Raw genomic sequence first — 17,841 nt, 5'->3', positions numbered from 1 at the left:
GTAGACAATTTTCAATCAAATAGAAAGTGAATACATTGACTGGAGTGTGTCCTTCTACCATTTAAATGCAACCTTTACAATACACGAGCCGAGGCAGTCGGTCCTCCTCATTAATGTGGATAGGCTCAAAGATGAAGTGCTTAATGATTTTCTCGTCGCAGGGTTTCTGCAGCGCCTGCACACAGCTTCGGCCTGCGTGCGCTGACGAGTCAAGAGAGCACAGAGATCACAAACAAGTGTGATGAGGCTAACCTTGGGGCTCAAAGTCACACTATTTGACCGTTATTACATTGATTGGCCTGCCAGACGCCATCTTTAACCCTGTCATAGCAATGTCAGTCCGTGTAGGAAATTCCTTCTCAGGCGTGGGATATGTAACACTGCAAGCGTCATCTAATTAATAAGGGATGGCTTTATTATAATCAAACGTACATTTCCGTTTAGTGGTTGGAAAACGATGATATCAAGTGATGGATTTGAAAACTTCTTTTGCAGTTTGCAGTGACTATTAATCTCAGTGGCCCGATTAATGACCATCGTGATCATGAGGAAAGCTCACTCCTGCTTTTCACCGATTTCATATCAAACCTGTAGATTCCCTAATAACTTTAATTTTCGTTAATATTATCATTTAGTAGACAGGATTCTCCCGCCTATTGTTTAGCCTTCAGTCTGACAGCACCCAAGTTGAACATTACAAGATGTAACGGAGGTAGTGACTCATTTAATTCCTGCAGCAATTCCACTGTAAGCAGGTGATATGAATTTTAGGAGACTGATTAATGCAGTTTTCTTTTGCCTCAAAGGGAATAAAATAAATGAAAGTGCATTTGGATAGTCTGACGTGACATAAGAAGAATCTCCGTTACAACTTAAATTGGTCTCATTACAGTATTTCATGGTTTATTCAACGGATTTAATTTTCTTTATACATTAGAAATAAATTGAATTTCATATTTATTACAGCGCTCTCGAGTCGGTGGTACACTTTTCAATATCTTTGTGTACTTTAGAGCTTGTTCTGCCTTTTATGTGATAGCCTTTCAAGCAGGACTTGAACTTGAGTGTAGGAAGTATTACAGAAATGTTACCAGGAGCGGCCTTGTGAGATTGTTGGCAGGTGAATCATTGTTGTTCCAAAACAATCATTTAATCAATCAAACTTTCTTTTGTATAGCTCCTTTCATACAGGTTAGCGCAGTTCAAAGTGCTTCACAGATGACTGACAAGCCTATAATAAGACAAAACAAGTGTAGACCGTAAAAAAACAACAAAAAAGACCAAAAAAAAAAACAGAAAAACAATTTGAGACCAATGCAAGAAAAATAAGAAATTAAAAATGATGAAAATGTAATATATTTTAAGGGCTCTAATAACAGTAATTAGATCAAGTAGAATAGAGTGAAACAAAAACTAGATAAAACAGATTAAAAAGACAAAACAAATCAGGGACATAAAATCGATAAGAGGGATAAAAAATATATTATAATTTTAATAATAATAGAATAACAGATACAATAAGATAGAATAACATTTTACAACATAATTACAATAAAATAAGTGAATAAAATAAAGTAAATAATGTTGACAAACCATTCTTAATCAAAAGCCAGGCTGAAGAGGTAGGTTTTAAGTTTCAAGTGCTCTCAGATCCTCAGTCAGACTGTTCCAGCAGCTCCGAGCATATAAACTAAAAGCTGCCTCACCAAAGGTTTTAATCCTGCACTTTGAAACAACTAACAGACTCGTGCCAGAGAACCTGAGGGGCCGTACTGGTTCATGCACTGGAACCATGTGAGACATACAGTATACGCCGGTGCAAGGCCATGAAATGCTTTAAAAACAAGTCAAATCATTTTAAAATCAATATGGAAACTGACAGGCGACCAATGTCAGGACGTTAAAACAGGTGTGCTCTCCTTCTGGTCCCGGTCAGCACTCGGGCTGCAGAGTTCTGAATCAGCTGTTGCAGTTTTATAACTTTTTTTGGGGTAGACCAGATAGGAGAGCATCACAGTAGTCCAGCCTGCTAGACTCTCTGTGTCTTGTACATGACAAAACATGTTTTTAATTAGAATATTAGCAGGCTCGCTAGTATGATAATTCGTTATTCCGCTAAATTTTGTATTCTGAGATCATAGATGCTTGTGTTCTGGGCTCCGCCAAGCTACTGCATCCAAGGCTGTGTAAATATTTGCTCTGTGCTGAGATGCTGTAGGCATAAGATGCAGAGAAATGCAGCATGAATGGACAAGAGAAAGGCAGTGTTTTTCAGTTGATGCCGGGTTATGGTGTGATGGTCTTGGGCTGAAATTGCTGGAACAGACTTTGAAGTGGCTCTGGTTTTTCATCTCTGTCTTTCTCTCTCTCTGTGTATGTCCCTGCCTCCCACATCTGCTGCTATCATAATAACAAGCAATAACCCTCTTTCAGCAATAACCAAGACTTTTACGCCTGTAATGTGGCTTCAATAAATAATGTCATGTTTACCAAGGGGCCATATTTTACAGCAATTTAGTTTAGAGCCTCCCCTCTTGCTTAGTTTTTTTTTTTTTTTTTGCCTCCTCATGTTGGAGTACAGTCGATAATGTGGTGCATTATGTACACTTACACAAACACGCATTAACATATTATCAAATGTACTGATATAGAAAATAGCACACCCCATCACAACTAATCACACCACACATTAGCAATATACGCTGAAAAATCTACTTTCTCACTGTGAGGAGTGTGGCCAACGTGCATGTTGGTACATCAGCATGTGTATGCATATGGTAGAGGTGGGCAGCTTTCTTTAGGCCCTGTTGAAAGCAGCAGCACAAGCACGGGGGCGCGTTTCATTAGTCTGTCAAACTCAATGATATTTAGAGCCTCACACCCTCGGCCAGAACTGGAAAACTCAATCAGCACTCTGATTTCATAACCCTGCTCGGTGACAGGGCTTATTTTATCGCCCCGCTGATTCATTCTAATAAACGCCGGCTGCCCAGCGCACCACTGCTGAAATACAACCTCCCCCCTCTGTCCTCCATGGGTCAACCCGAAAAAGAGGAAGGAGGGGGGGAGGGGGGGGGAGAGGGGATAAATCAGAATTGTGGGAACTGGTGGGTGCAGATAATCCATCGCTGCTCCGCGTGTAGCTAGCAAGTCTGCTGCCCCATCCCCTCCCTCCCTCCCTCCCTCCCTCCGCACCCTTTAGCACAAATCAGAAGCCGGGACGGTGTTGATCTGTGAGGGCTTGGTGAGGCCATTGATTGTGGACGACGGAGGAGGAGAGAGGCGATAAATAATCGGAGGCAGAGTGCGGTGGGTGAAGGAAAACAATTATCTGCGGAGGTGGAAAGCACATAAAGTGAAGAATGATAAACACTGTGAAATATGATTGACTCCAAGTGATATATGGAAGCCGAAGGACAGGCGGAGAGGTCTGTGTGTGCAGAGATATCCTTGAATGGAATGGCTGTGTGCAAGTTGAGCACTCACTTTAATGCCCCAGGCCTAACCATATATTTCTCTGTGTGTGTGTGTGTGTGTGTGTGTGTGTGTGTCTGTCTGTGTGTGTGTGGGTGTGTGTGTACGTGTTTCTTTCTCCATAGACGACAGATGACATTGTTTCATCGGCGGAGTGCTCCAGCGACGACGAGGACCTGGAAGAGTGTGACTCCGGACATGCAGGTGGGATGGGTGTGTTGAGTTGTGCTTGCTCAGAACCTGGTCTATTTCTCCTTATCTTTCTTTGATTTGCTACCGAGGAGCCTCTCCTCTTAGCATCATGTCCCATGGGAGCTTCAAGTGTAACTTCAAAAAGCCCTCCGAAAAAAAAGTAGCCTACATGAGAAATATACACTTGTGCGAGGGGTTCTCAGTGTATATCTAAAGTTTAAAGAACTCTTTGGAGATGGATGAAAGCAGTAAGATTTAAGTTGCTATATCCTTAGCATGCTCACTATAGGAAGTCCCAGTTTAAACTGTTAATAACTAAACGCATACAGCTTCTAGTCAGGACTATTCTGACAGCCATTGTAGTTAAAGCTCATACCTTTCATCTAAAAAAAAAAAAAAAAAAACAAGTTACACTTAGCTATGGGGCCACTGGTTGCTGACATGATGAAGCGTTGATACTAATTTTGTTCTCTCAGCATTCAGTCGAGAGCAAAACTTTACTTAACAAAGTACGAAATTAGTATCAAGCCCCATGTCGCCCGCACTGATGCTTCAAAATGTATCTGTCCTGTACATGGTTGATTTCCTCTTGCTGTGCGTGTGTGTGCGTCTCTTTTGACAGAGGATACATTTTGAGATTCTTTCGAGAACAAAGATGCTTTCAGCATAGATACTGTGATATGTAGCAGACTAACTGCAACAGAGCCTCTTCCTCCCTTCTCCTACCTTCTTCTTCTTCTCTTGTTTGTACCTCTGTTTCCTTCGTCGGAGGCTTGCCTTACCTGAAACATTCTAATAGAGAACAGATATCCTCGAATTTCTGTGCGCATCGTCTCTTTTCCCTCCTCCCTTTACACACACATACACACACACACACACACACAAACACACACACACGTATCACTTTGTGATTAGATCAAAGTGATGAGACATCCACTCAGTGGTTTTGAGAAATAAAGACAGAGCTGGAAATACAACCGCAGATTTAAAAGGGGTGGTTATTTTGAGGCGACTTGGGTTTGGACGACTTTTAAATAAGCAGCTGTCAATCACACTTCTGCCCATGAGCAGTTGGCATGTGTCCTAATGGTATGGAGTAAACCAGGAGACAGTGAGCGCTATTGAAACTGGCTCAGTATGTAAAAAGCGTCTCCCCTTAGGCACTCTGGAAATCATTAACAGCTCAGGCTATTTGATTGCTTCACTGTCCTTCAAAACGCCATCACAGCAGACTAATTGATGCCGCGTTAATCTGGCTAAATATGGCTCAGCTTAGCACCAAGCATATGTCCACTTTTCACAGCTAATAATACGCCTAAGTTGAAACAATGAATTGCCCTTTCATTTTATCTGTGCTCAGAGAACATAACAGATAATCGGGCATTTATTTATTCCTTTCAGAAATGAGGTGTCTCCGTGTAGTTTAGGAGATACTCAGCTAGTAATTTTAACCATTTTCCCCAATCTGTGAAAGGAACTAATTTACTCTGAAGCCTTATCACACTGTAATAGTTTTTTATTCCTTGAAATTATGGCCACATTTAGGTCCTTGTGCTTATGGCTTTTTGATGTGAAGAGAAAGCTATTTTCTCTGTGCCTTCATGCAGTATTTAGGTTCTTTATCTATAAGCATGAGTTGCTTTCTTAAGTCAGAGATTATTGAAATTGAATGGACAAATTTTTACAGCTTGTGTTTTTTTTGTTTGTTTTTTTTTAAATTTCCTGAGACTTAAAACCTCAAACCCAAGTATTCTCAAAAGTGGGAATGCAACAAAGTGTAATGTAAGAAGTTTTTACTATTAAAGAGAACATGGTACCCTCCCCTCATATAGTGGCAACATATGTAGTCATACACACTCATACATACCTGTACTGTACATTTCACCATGTTGACACAGAAATTCATATCCTCATTCCTTGCCCCGCTTCCAGTCGTATGAACAGTTGCATGACATGATGTTGGTTTGGTTTCTTTTCTGTTGCATTTTGTTTGGTTTTTATTTCTCCTGTGATGCACATATGAACATCTCTCTTCTGTATCGATTTGGACCCAGCTGCTGGGTTGCTTAAGATTTGAGCTTTTGTTTTTTCGCTTTACTTTGGGGCTCGGGTGGGTTGAGTATGAGGGGAGGGGAAACTGGGGCTGATTTTATTTTTCTTGTTTCGTTGTCGTTGTTGTTTTTCCTTTTCTTTGGTGTCCTCCTCATCATCCGTCGTCCATCCTCCAAGCAAGGATAGAGCCGCTCCTCCCGTTTTTGCCTCATCTTGTGCCGCATGAACTTTTGGTGGTTGGAAAATTCAAAGTTCTCCTACTCATCAAGTTTGTGTTTATTTATTTATTTTTATTATTTTTTTTGTGCCATATGGCTTCTAAAGAAACATCCTCCCCCCATTTTCGATACAACATAGGGAAATGAACGGCAACAAAATCTTTTCTTGCCATCATCCTTTTTTTGGCCTTGTGCAGGCAACTCCATTCTGTCTCAAGAAAGTTGTGTGTGAAAGAATGACTCCTTGTCTCCCCTCCCGAGCGTTTAACCCCCCACCCCCCCACCCCACCCTCCCCCCCATCCTGACTCACCTTCTTTCTTTTCGCCTTTCTGCATATACATGTCTGTTTGAATGCAGATGGCATAAAAAGACTTTTATTGCCACAAAGTATATCTGTTTTTCTATTCTATCTGTTGCTCCAAGTAGAAGGCATTTGTGGCATGCACACTGTACTGGACTGTACTGCAGCTCTATAGACTAACGATTAGTCCTCTCCCCCACTCCCCTGCTTCTGCATGGATATGATTGGCATTCATTTTGTGTGCTGCTTCTTCTCCACCCATAAGTCTCAGGCTAACCCCCAGCTGGCTTCTACTACATGTCAGTGTGTGTTCGGGGCTACAGCGGTGGGCCTGCACCACCGCTGTTCCCCGCGGCAGCTCCTCCCTCGGAGGCGTCTTGTGTTTGTGCTTGTGCCTGATGTCTCTGTCAAAGCTCCGTCTGTGTCTGCCAAACAGCCTGTCTTGTCTGCTGTATGTGGTCGTCTCATGGTTGTCTTGTCTGTATGTTTTTTATAAAAAACTGTTAAACCTTACCTTTACCCTTTATCCCGTGTGAGTTCCACAAGAGAGCAAATAAGGAGTGTGCAGTGGGATTCTTGACTAACTCTTGGTTAAATGAACAGTAGCTGGTATAAGCTACTACCTTAATATCACTGGTAAAAAAAAAAAAAGAGATCCTCAGTTTGGAGAACAGCAAACGCCAAGTCAATTTATGATTTAATTTCACAGTGATTAACAGTGTTGCAGCTTGTCATTACCATGTAATCAGAGCAATTCTGTGATTAATATGTAATTATATTGTAGTAATTGATGCAAATGATTTTCATAAATTCACAAATGCAAATCTGAATGTTTGATTTGTACATGCAGTACCTACAAGTTCCTAAAATCCTCCAAGACATTAATATTAGTTAGACCTGATGACAAAAATGGTTTTTATTTAGACTCAGGATAAACACATGTAAAGAGTTTACCTTTTAATAAGACTAAACAGAATAGATGTGATAAAAATGCCTGAATGACTAATTACAGATCTTTGTCACAGCAGGTATTTTGACCTGTCATAGCTGGGAAAGAATAAGTGTAACTAATAACATCAATGACGTGTTTGCTCCCTTTACTGTACAGTTGCCGTGTCAGAGAGACAATCCTGTAAATCCTAAATGGAACTGAGCCGTCATTATTGTTATTAGTTACACCTGCATAAGTCAAGTCAAAAGGTCTGCTATGATAAAGGTATGTTGCAGTGGCTCCACTGCATACCAAAAAGTACAATATATAAAATGCCTGTAACATGTACGAACATAAAGTCCTCTTACATAAATGTTCAAGGCCTTCCAAAACAACCCATAGGAACATTTTCTAACCTATCACCCCCAAGTTTAAGTTTAGGTTACGTTTTGGAAACTAGCTAACAGTGCTCTAATCAATATTTTTATATTAACAATGGTTCAAAAGTAGGTGTAATATGAAAAGATTCACTCATATACCCTACAGAGAATTGTCACCCAACTCTGCAGTTCACATCAGCTCTACAAAGCATTTTAGTGTCTTTCAGGAAACTGTTTTGGCGTTACAGCCGGCAACTTTACTGTTTTGGTTCACTCACATAGATATACCTGCCCAGCACCAAACAGAAGACAGACAGGGATAGGGAGTCGCTATTGAATAAGACAAGGAGTTGGTGGAAACCAAAACAGAGCTTAAAGGAGGACTGAATATAAGACTTGTATTTGCCAGGTGGCCAGAAACACAACTCCAAATGATGCTTAAGTTGCTCTGTGTTGCCATATAAACTTTATATGGTGATTATACATTATACATTAATCAATTAATGCCAGTTTAAAGTTAGGGGAAGATTGTTGTCATGCTTAAAGCAAACCAACATTGATTGTTGGTAGGAGATGATGCACCTCATCCTCCACACTCTTACTTTTTGCTTCGCTTTAAGAATGTCAGACTACCTCCTGCATTGCTACTGATCATAAACATACAGGTAGGTTGTTTTAAGCTTTTTGTACAAACAACTAATGCTGTCATTTTTCTAGAGAGGACAGCCTCCCACAATAAAACTATATGATAGTCAAATAGATCATAAAAAGGTTGTGTATTTAATAAAAGGGCTTGCACAGTTACCCTATCAGCCTTTGATGAGGTGCAACACAAATCAAGCAAATGTAACATCTTTATAGATGTCTCATCTCATTGGCCTTGGGTGGGTAAAGTAGCGAGTGTGTGGCTCAAATTAATATTAGATTGGAAGCATCAGTGTAATAATAATAATAACGTGATTCCGTCATTGCTGTATATGAAGAGCCCAAACACGTGTGGGGTACGGAAGGAAGTATGACAGGGATGGATCATTGGCTTTCCTTGTGGCGTCAGCTATGGCTTCCGTCAAGCCCCATCGGGCCGGCTGTCACTTCAACACAGGCCTCAGATCAGTTTAAAGGTTATTCAGCTGACACATGTCCGCCAAGTGCAGAGGTGCAGCCTAATGGCTGTACAGCAAATCGACCGGCTGACAGGGGCGAGTCGCCACGCTTGCTGGAGATGCCAATTTAATACGCCAGACTGCGCCCAGCCACATGATGACGGATTAAGAGCTATCTGCCATGCACTGTGGCTTCGGGACATCCCTGGAAGAGAGCTCTTCCTCCAGCCAGAGCTGGTTTATGCACCCTTACAGGGTAGACCTCTCCACCTGCTGGAGTTGTAAACAGAACTTCATTCAACTTCTAGGATGTAATGAACAGCCATCAGTGAAAAAATTTGACTTCCCTTGGCAGGGGTGTGCACAGGCTAGATAAGATAATTTAATGGCAAGCTAAAGTGAGCTTTTAAAGGTACATGTTTCTAGAAAGTTTGCAATGGCTGAGCTTTCTAGAAACATGCACCAATGTAATCTCTGGCATGTCCCTTTAAATATGTCCACGCTGGGAGTCTGTGTGTTGCTGGCTCTGTGGTAATCAGCTCCCTACCTGTAGTGGGTAGAGGTGAATGAATCTGCTACAGCAGGTCTCTGGGCACAATGCACACATCCACAATGGGATTTCAGGGCCCCAAACTACTGACTCACCCACAATTTGCAGCATCGAAATCCCATTGACTCAGTTCATCCATGGTTGGTGCTGGTGCACCAGCTTTCCGCTTTTATGGTGTAGCGCCGTCAAATCCCTGACACAACGTCAGGATTCATCTCCATTCGGAAGCCTCAGCAAACGCTGGATGAACACGGGGATCAGGCCAGGAGAGAGAAGAGAGGGAAAAAAGAGAGAGAGAGGGGGGAGTGGAGGAAAGCGAAGAGAAACTGCTGCTGTGAGATTTCTGCATCTGAAGCCTCCAAGCTGCTGAGGTAGTCAGTCAACCAGCTATTTAGTAGTAACTACATTTACTTAATTCCTCTTCAAAAGCCAGCAAAGGCATGCAGCAGATAGTGTAAGTGTCTTTCTTTCCAGGGATGATGAAAAGAGGAATGGTTATAAAATTCAGTTTGTTACATGCTCTTGATTTTATGGTTAAAAGAGTCTTATTGATGCAAAGGCTAGTCAGTAGGCAGTAGCGCAAAGAAACACTTAGACCTGACTCCCTTTTGCTTAAAAAGAAAGAAAACTGCGTAACTAGTTGTAAGTCTAGAGCAATGGGCAATTATTTGCCAGGGAGGCAGAGGCTTAGAATGAAATCCCCATCCATCTTGACGAGTGCGGAAAACAAACGCAATCTGGTTAAGCAAACCCATTAGAAACTGCAGTGTTTGTCTGCCTCAGAAATGCAGCAAGATGTGCAACGCTTGTGCAAGAGCTTACACAGGATTAAAGTGTTTACTGAAACGTCAAGGTCCCCTGCACTGACTTTACTGTAGACCCTTAACTGCAGCGTTTTCCCTCCCAGTCAAGTGTTTTGTTGATATAGCGCAAAGCTAACAGTTGACGGAAGCTGTTATCCAAGAATGGAGTAAAAAGATGCAAACAAGGCCAAGACAACAAGGGCAGAGTTAGATAAATAACGCCTCGAATAGAATCACTTACTCTGTGCTGGTATAGTTTGTTTAACAGGAAAAGGGGTTTGGCTCTGTTACTGGAATATTATCACAGCAATTTAGCATGAGCAGCAGCTCTCAGTGGACAAGTAGTTCACACACTACAGACATACAGTAGAAATCCACTCCACGTTATGTCAGACATTACCACATTCTCCGGAGCACGGCTGGACCGTCAGGAAATTCATATTTAAGACGTCAGCGTTGATAACACACAGTCAATACAGCATGACAGATGCCATATTTCCTCAATAATGCTTAACTCTTAGACCCAGTTTTGCTTAATGAATGAGGTATCTGCAACCAGCCTGCAGAGGAAAAACCAAAACCTGATATCTGAAGACAAATGCACCTCTCACATCTCCTTAAAACTCACCGCAGTCAGAAATAAACTCGCCACCCTGTGCCCTCTTGTGGAACTCCTTCCCCAACGCAGTGTTATCTGTCAAACGAAGGCTGTTGGTTATGCACATAACACAAGGGATCTAAACATTTAAGAAAAAGTAGCTCATTAATTATCAGTCTACTTGTCCCACTTTGATTAATTAGCGAATGCGGTGGGCTTAAATGCCACATAATGTTGGTTATATATCACCCATGGTGCACCTTCTTCCCTTATTAACTGCTGATGAATGGTTTCTTTGCCTGAGAAAATATCCCACAGCCCTTGGTGGCAGTGACCTTTTACTGACCTTTGAAACCCCCCCCCCCCCACCCACCCCCTCCCCTCTTAAGCCCCTCCCCCCTACCTGACCCTGGCTTGCTGTATTGTTATTGTATATTACTCTCCCTAAATGCAACTTACTTAAGCATGCATTAACCCAACTTCTTATAGTGAAACTAAAATCCAAAACGAAACCATGTCTGATTTACCTCTCTTCTCTGACGTACATCCAGATTGCACGCCCTGTCCTGTGTTTTAAAATACTAACAAGAGAAATGTATTGAAGTAACTAATAATAAAGTGGTTATTATTAGTTAAATGAAGGTGGTGACATTTTGCCTATAAACTGTCCCCCCCTCTCTTTGTCTGCCTCAGTGTGTGCTTTCTGGTTGTTCATCTTTGGTAGTGTGAGAAATTTAATGCCTTTCTTTCTTGCTTGCTAATCTGTTTTTATTTTTGTCTTTTGTACATATATGTTAATATACATATATGTGTATCTCTGTTTCTTTCTGAAAATGTTAAAATTTTAAATATCTGCCAATTTGCTAAGAATTATTACTGCCAATGTTTTGATGATTTTTTTTCCCTAATTAGAAAGAGACTTCCTCTTTTCTCTATGAATTAATTACCATGCCACAAACGACATATGGTTTTTTAAGATTGGGTATCAAAACCGCAGCAGCTGTATTGGATGTTCAAATTCAAGGTCTCATAGAGAAAAAAGAGAAGACACCTCCAAAGTAGACCCTCGCCACTATATGTGAAAACTGTTCCAAACTGTTTCAAATGCTGATCTCTAATATCTTCCTGTTACATGATAGCTATCTCTGATTGAAATTTGGATTTAATCAGTGAATGAGTCGATTAATTTTCGTGCATGGCAAAAGAAGTTGCAGCTTAGGGTTTGTAAAACTGTCAGTGTTGAGAGTGCTGTTCTCTTTTGTAGATGGGCATGTATATGCTCATTGTTTGTATATCCCCATCCCTTCCTTACAGCCAAAAGCTCTAATGCCGCCCGACCGCTTCGTGCCGCCTTTACATGGACATGGCAACTGATGTACACGTTCACCCCCATCTATGTCATTTCCTTCCTAGTATGTTCATAGGTCCCACCCCCGTCTCACACTCCCTCCTCCCAAATCCTTTACGTAGAGATTCTAAGATATGTACAGTCATCCATATTTGTTCATAACTAATGAACAAGTTAAAGTCGAGCAAAAAAAAAAAAAAAAAAAAAAAAAAAAGAGTCATCTAATCAGGCTGTAGATATTTATGGAGAGACTTATCTATCGAAGCAAGAATTATAGATATACAGTTTTCTTTTTTATACAAAACTAAATACTTATTAAAAGAACAAAAAAAAAAACAAAAAAAAATTATCCTGAACAGAATGGTGAAGATTATTTTTCATGTCATGATGTGTGGATGTATGTGTTGTTGCCTCCCTGTACCATCCTGTCTAAAAAGAGAAATATATACTAATTAATCAGAAATTGTTAAAAAGAAACTAACCTAACTTGTCCAAAGGCATTCTTACACAACTTTCTTTTGTAAATTTTTTTTCTTCCTGCCAAAATCATGCGGGCAATTTGTTGATGTAAGTTGACAAAACTGATGGTATGCTTTCTTCCTTTTGAAAACTGTTTTTTTTTTTTTTGTAGGCTTTTATGATTTTCCGAGCTGACTTTGTTTTTACCTGTTTTTCTTCTACTTACTTGTTACTAATCCCTTTCTGGATAGCTCTATCTGTGGCTTTACTTTGTGAATGTTTTTTTTACAATGTTTGCTCTAACTCTGAACTCTTTTTGCAATGCCTTAATTATTATTTTTGTTTCCTTCATTTCTGTTGTGTTCTTTTTTTTTTCTTTATTGTTCCAAAAGGTTTGCATCTCTTTATAGTGCCCTGTTTGTGAGCCTTTGCAATGTACAAACAAGCCACTTTGGCAAGAGGATAAGCAGCTTCAATAGACATCTGAATGTTTCTAACTCTTTGTAGTAGTCAAACGACAGGTTTAACCAATAAAGCATCCACCGTTAACTGCTCCAAAATGGGTTTATTAGAAATAGGTGGATGCAGGAATGTATTTAAGTCCCTAGGTTCTTAAGTTTTAACACTCTTCATGCTTTGAAATCATAGAATAACATTAAAAAACGGAGAACGCAAGCTGTTACGAGCTGGATTCTCCCACCAAACAGTACAAAACAGCAAACATTCAGGTGGAATTGAACTGCCAGGTGACTTTGTGCCATTGTGGTAACTGTAGGGGTCAAAAGGCAAGAGGCTAGGGCAAATAGGGGAGCCCACTAGTGCTGAGGAGAGAAAGTCCCCTCAGTTTTTCCATGACAACAACTTGTGTGCGGCACAGTTTTCTTTTGTATATCAGTATGTGACACAGAGTTCAGTTCTGGTTTTTAAGAGGCTCATATGATCGATATGTTCAGTACCTCCAGTCCATAAACATCCTGTACAGCAGGGGGTTTTTTTCAAATCTTTTCCTTGTATTTGTTTTCAGTCGTTTTTTTTTTTTAAAGCTTTATAATGCAGGAGCTGTTAGTATTTGTTTGCCCGTGTAGGTCAGCGGGGTTAAAAAGCGCTTCTTTGAGCAGCAATATGAAACACCTTACAAACAGTTTCTCATTTCAGACTTGGTTAACTTGCTTTCAGGCCCACTGGCTTGCACTTGAATTGCAAACAAATGCTAATACCTTCTGCTTCTTTGTATCCACAGAACACATTTTTTTTGAACGGACTAAAAAAGGATTTACACTTGAAGTTAAATGAAACAAGCCTCTTAAAAGCCTGAACCTAGTCATTTAAGTGGAAAAATATACAGCCTTATCTCATAGATGCTACAATTTATGTGGCATATACACATAACTCACACTTTTTACATATAGTCATGATAAATTATGAGTATACATGCAACACATAGAACACATGATAACTAGTTTATAGTGTAGTCGTGATAAAGCATACCACTATCTGAGAACATTTAGGACATTTAGGAGTTAATATGTGGAGTCAGTTTAATGTGGCTCACCCTTGTGCATCCCTCAAAGCCTTTTGATGCAATGTATACTTTATTTATGGCTGTTGTTTTCTTTCAGTTTGGGTCTTGTTTGGTTCTGAGTTTCATAGTTTTTGCACTGGTACGGTATTTTCTGTTTTCTTCATTTCTTTGTTTCTCTTCAGTTCATTTCCTCCTTATGTTGAGCTTTGCTTTTTTACGTTTTTTGGTTACCGGTTCTTTTGGTGTTTGCTAGCTTTTGCTGATGGAAGAACTTTCTGCCCTCTGACTGGTGTTTTGTTTCTCTGTCTCACTTTCCAGGAGGGGAGCTAGTCATCCCCGTGCTAGTCGAGGACCCCATAGACATCCCTTCTGTATCCACCCGTTCTCCCTTCATCCCCCTTCCCCCAACCCTCCGCCCCGTCCTCACCATTATTGAGACCACCAAAGAATCCTTGGCCATGGCCACTGAGGCGGGGGTACCTTGCTTGTCGGACCGAGGCAGCGATGATTGTGATGATGGTGATGGTGGTGATGATGGTGATGATGATGATGATGATGGCATGGTGATTTCGGGGTTTGGCTCTGGCGAAGCTTTCGACTCTAGCCTGCCCCCGACTGACGATGAAGATTTTTACACCACCTTCTCCCTGGTAACAGATAAGATCTTGACCACATCAACCTATGAAGGCGGCTACAAAGCCCTCGCGCCCAAGTGGGAGGCCAAGGACTTGAGGCCTAGCAAAGCCTCTGAGGCAGGTAGGACTACACCCACCTTGCCTCTGCCCGACCTCCGTGGCACGCCTCCTGTGGCGGTCCCCTCAGACACGCCGCCCAAGCTGCCTGCCGGGAAAATGAACAACCGCGAGGTAAAACCCCAACAGCCGGACATAGTCCTGCTGCCCCTGCCCACGTCCTTCGATCTGGACGGCACCAAGCCACGGGGCCCCTTCATAACCTCGCCCATGCTGCGCACGGTGCCCGCTGCCTTGCCCACGGTGCCCGGTGTGGTGCGACGAGTACCCCCGGGGGCCTCCGAGGTGATCCGGGAATCCAGCAGTACCACGGGCATGGTGGTGGGCATTGTCTCAGCCGCTGCCCTCTGCATCCTCATCCTCCTCTACGCCATGTACAAGTACAGGAACAGGGACGAGGGTTCCTACCAGGTGGACGAGACGCGCAACTACATCAGCAACTCTGCGCAGACCAATGGCGCTGTGGTGAAGGATAAAACACCCAGCAGCAGCGCTAAAGGCAGCGCCAGTAGCAAGAGACCGAAAGACAAGGACAAGGAATATTATGTATAGAAATCAAAAGTCATTTCCCAACACATAAAAAAATAAACTGTTTGGAACAAAGATATAAACATTTTGACAGTACCATATTGGCAACTGTGATTAAAAAAGGATGAAACCTCTTTAGAACTCAAGACTTTCTGAGTCACTGAAACATTTACAAAAGAACTTTGGCTTATGGAAGCACACTTACTATTGTAAGCATTACGGAGAGACAATGCAGTACCACTTCATCGGGACTCGACATGAACCTTTTTAAGGAGTCCCTGCTGGAGACATTTGGCAGTGTGAATAACATCACGACCCCAAGTGACTGTCAGAGGTGTGTGATCCTTGGAGTTCTAATGACCTTGTCCATTGTAACCCTGTAAAATACGATCACTGTCATTTCGGCCATTCTGAGCATGCATGTGAGGTGTATGTGATGTGGTGCTGGCATCTGTGTAAGTGAGGGACCTCAAGAAATAATGATTGTCGGGAGAGTTGGAAGTCAAAAACATGATTTCGCATTACAAATGGTTTCATTAAATGTAGCTTTCATGGATGCGATATGAGGTAAAGTATATGTGTACTTAAAGTTGTCTTTAATTTCTAATTTTGTTTTTTTGTTTTTTTTATTCATTTATTGAATCTAGGAGTTTCTTTGTTTTTTTATTGTAAAAGGATGATGTCCAGTCAGGGTTGGCTAGGCAGTGCTCAGCAGGATGTGATACAGTAATGTATCTCAATATTCTTCTCTCCCTCCCTCCCGCCTCAGCTAAGGATTGGACTGCTATGCATGGCATCCAAATTCACGATGGTGTTCAAGTGTGAAAAAGTGGATCCACCAGGCAAAATGCTACATTGTTATTTCTCTGAATTTTAAATCTCTGATAGCATTTTCCTTTAGTTTCATTTCATTTTCATTTTGTCCAGTTTTTTTTTTTTTTTTTTTTAACATTTCCTGAGATGCTGTGGCAAAAAAAATACATCATCATAATTTGTGTCTGGCGGAGAATTAACTGTCGCAATCTTAAAAAAGAAAATATCCAGGCTAAAGACTTACTGCAGTGTGAACAAGTGTGATTCTATCTGTTGTCACAGACGACTGTGTCAAAAACAGCAAATATGTTTACATATTTTATTACATCATAGCCGTTGTGCTTTGCAGGTCAATATTGTACAGAAAATTCAAGTTTCTGTTGGTTGTTTTTTTATCCTCTTCTTGTATAGACAGACCATTTGATTTGATTTTACTGCTGTAGCAACATGACAGAAAAAAAAAAAAACAACATTTTTATTCTTTTACCAGGAATCCCTGGAGATAAAAAATGATGTGCACAGGAACATTTGTTTAGGCGGGGAGCAAATGTTGTTAGATTAGACGTCTAGTCTCTCTGGATGGTGTTTCTCTAAGTCGCATGAATATTTGACCATCGGAAGCTGTCAATCAAATAGAAAAACACCTCCCTCGGATCTTGTACTAGGGACTCCTCATTATTCTGAAATTACTTTCATGTTATTTATTTTTTTATTGGAAATTTAAAAAACAGAACAAGAGAATAAAGACAGATTATGATGGATTTGGAGATCTATTGCTAGCACCTTACTGATTTACAGGTGTTTTCTTTTGTTTCTTTCATTTTTTTTTTTTTTTTTTTTTTTAACTGTGACGTCAATGTTCTTGTCTGCTCAACTCGTCTTTTTGCATTTTATTTATTTTTCTTTAATTGTGTAGCTTAATTTCATGTTTCATTTTTATTGACATTATCTTCTAGCAATATGTTTTTTTTTGTTTTGTTTTTTTTATTTCATTATTTATTGCTGAAGTTATTTGTTCTCATTCATTTTCATGCAAATCGGTCGGTGTGTATGTTCACTTTGATTTTTTGTGTTGGTACTTGGCTTTTTCGACCAGTTAATTATTGTCTTATGCTCCTTTGACTCCAAACAATTCCCAGAAATAAAAAAAAAAAATGTTGTTCCCAAATGTTTTGGATGTTAGACTGCGGGGGGGCTGTCACTCACTCACTCATCCGTCTTGAGCAGGAGGAGACTCTGCGAAGAGATGGAGATAGATCGCATTTACGTCGAAGACTATTCACAAAAACCACAATTTCTCATCCGTTTGCTATCACTTCAGCGATTTCCTTTTATACCAAAAAGTGGTATCATTTCCATTCAAATGAAGTCGGGAACACAGTAGCTCAACACTGTCATTTACCTATAGATGATTATGCAAATTCATTCAAGAGAAAAAGGGATGAGGGGAGAAAACGTTTATTAGAACATCCAGAGTCTTCACAACAGTGGAGGATGGCTTTGGGTTTCTTTATAATCAGGCCTTTGTGAGAATGAACAGCCAACTGAGATTCTCCACAACCATATGGTCGGGTTATGAGCTACTCAATGGCAGCAGCACCTGCTTTCCCAGCTCATTTTTACACTGTCCATATTTCGTGCAAATGGGCCTTCACAGAGATGGTCATTAACTTGCAATAGCCCATTGATGTAGGATATCAGAGCGGCGTGTGTGAGTATATCCAGCTTGCACAATGACTACATATTAACTCATTCATCCTGCCAACAGGCAAATGGGAACAAGGAGGCCAGCAGGGATTCGTTCCACTGAGGGACT

General features: G+C 40.9%; 1 protein-coding gene across 6 annotated transcripts in view; it reads left to right on the top strand.

Annotated features, from left to right (window-relative positions):
- LOC121882010 (neurexin-3b-like) overlaps positions 1-16,882 on the top strand; it is a 392,732-nt gene extending 375,850 nt beyond the window's left edge. For all 6 annotated transcript variants that reach the window (XM_042389887.1, XM_042389889.1, XM_042389888.1 and 3 more), the window contains 2 exons: positions 3,600-3,678; positions 14,251-16,882. In XM_042389887.1, the coding sequence (XP_042245821.1) occupies positions 3,600-3,678; positions 14,251-15,236 (1,065 nt within the window). In that variant the 3' untranslated portion in view covers positions 15,237-16,882. The remainder of the gene's footprint in view (positions 1-3,599; positions 3,679-14,250) is intronic.
- The last annotated feature ends 959 nt before the right edge of the window (positions 16,883-17,841 follow it).

The sequence above is a fragment of the Thunnus maccoyii genome, chromosome 17, assembly GCF_910596095.1.
Source record: "Thunnus maccoyii chromosome 17, fThuMac1.1, whole genome shotgun sequence".
In the NCBI taxonomy this organism is placed as follows: Eukaryota; Metazoa; Chordata; class Actinopteri; order Scombriformes; family Scombridae; genus Thunnus; species Thunnus maccoyii.
This window is presented reverse-complemented; position numbering and strand designations above follow the sequence as displayed.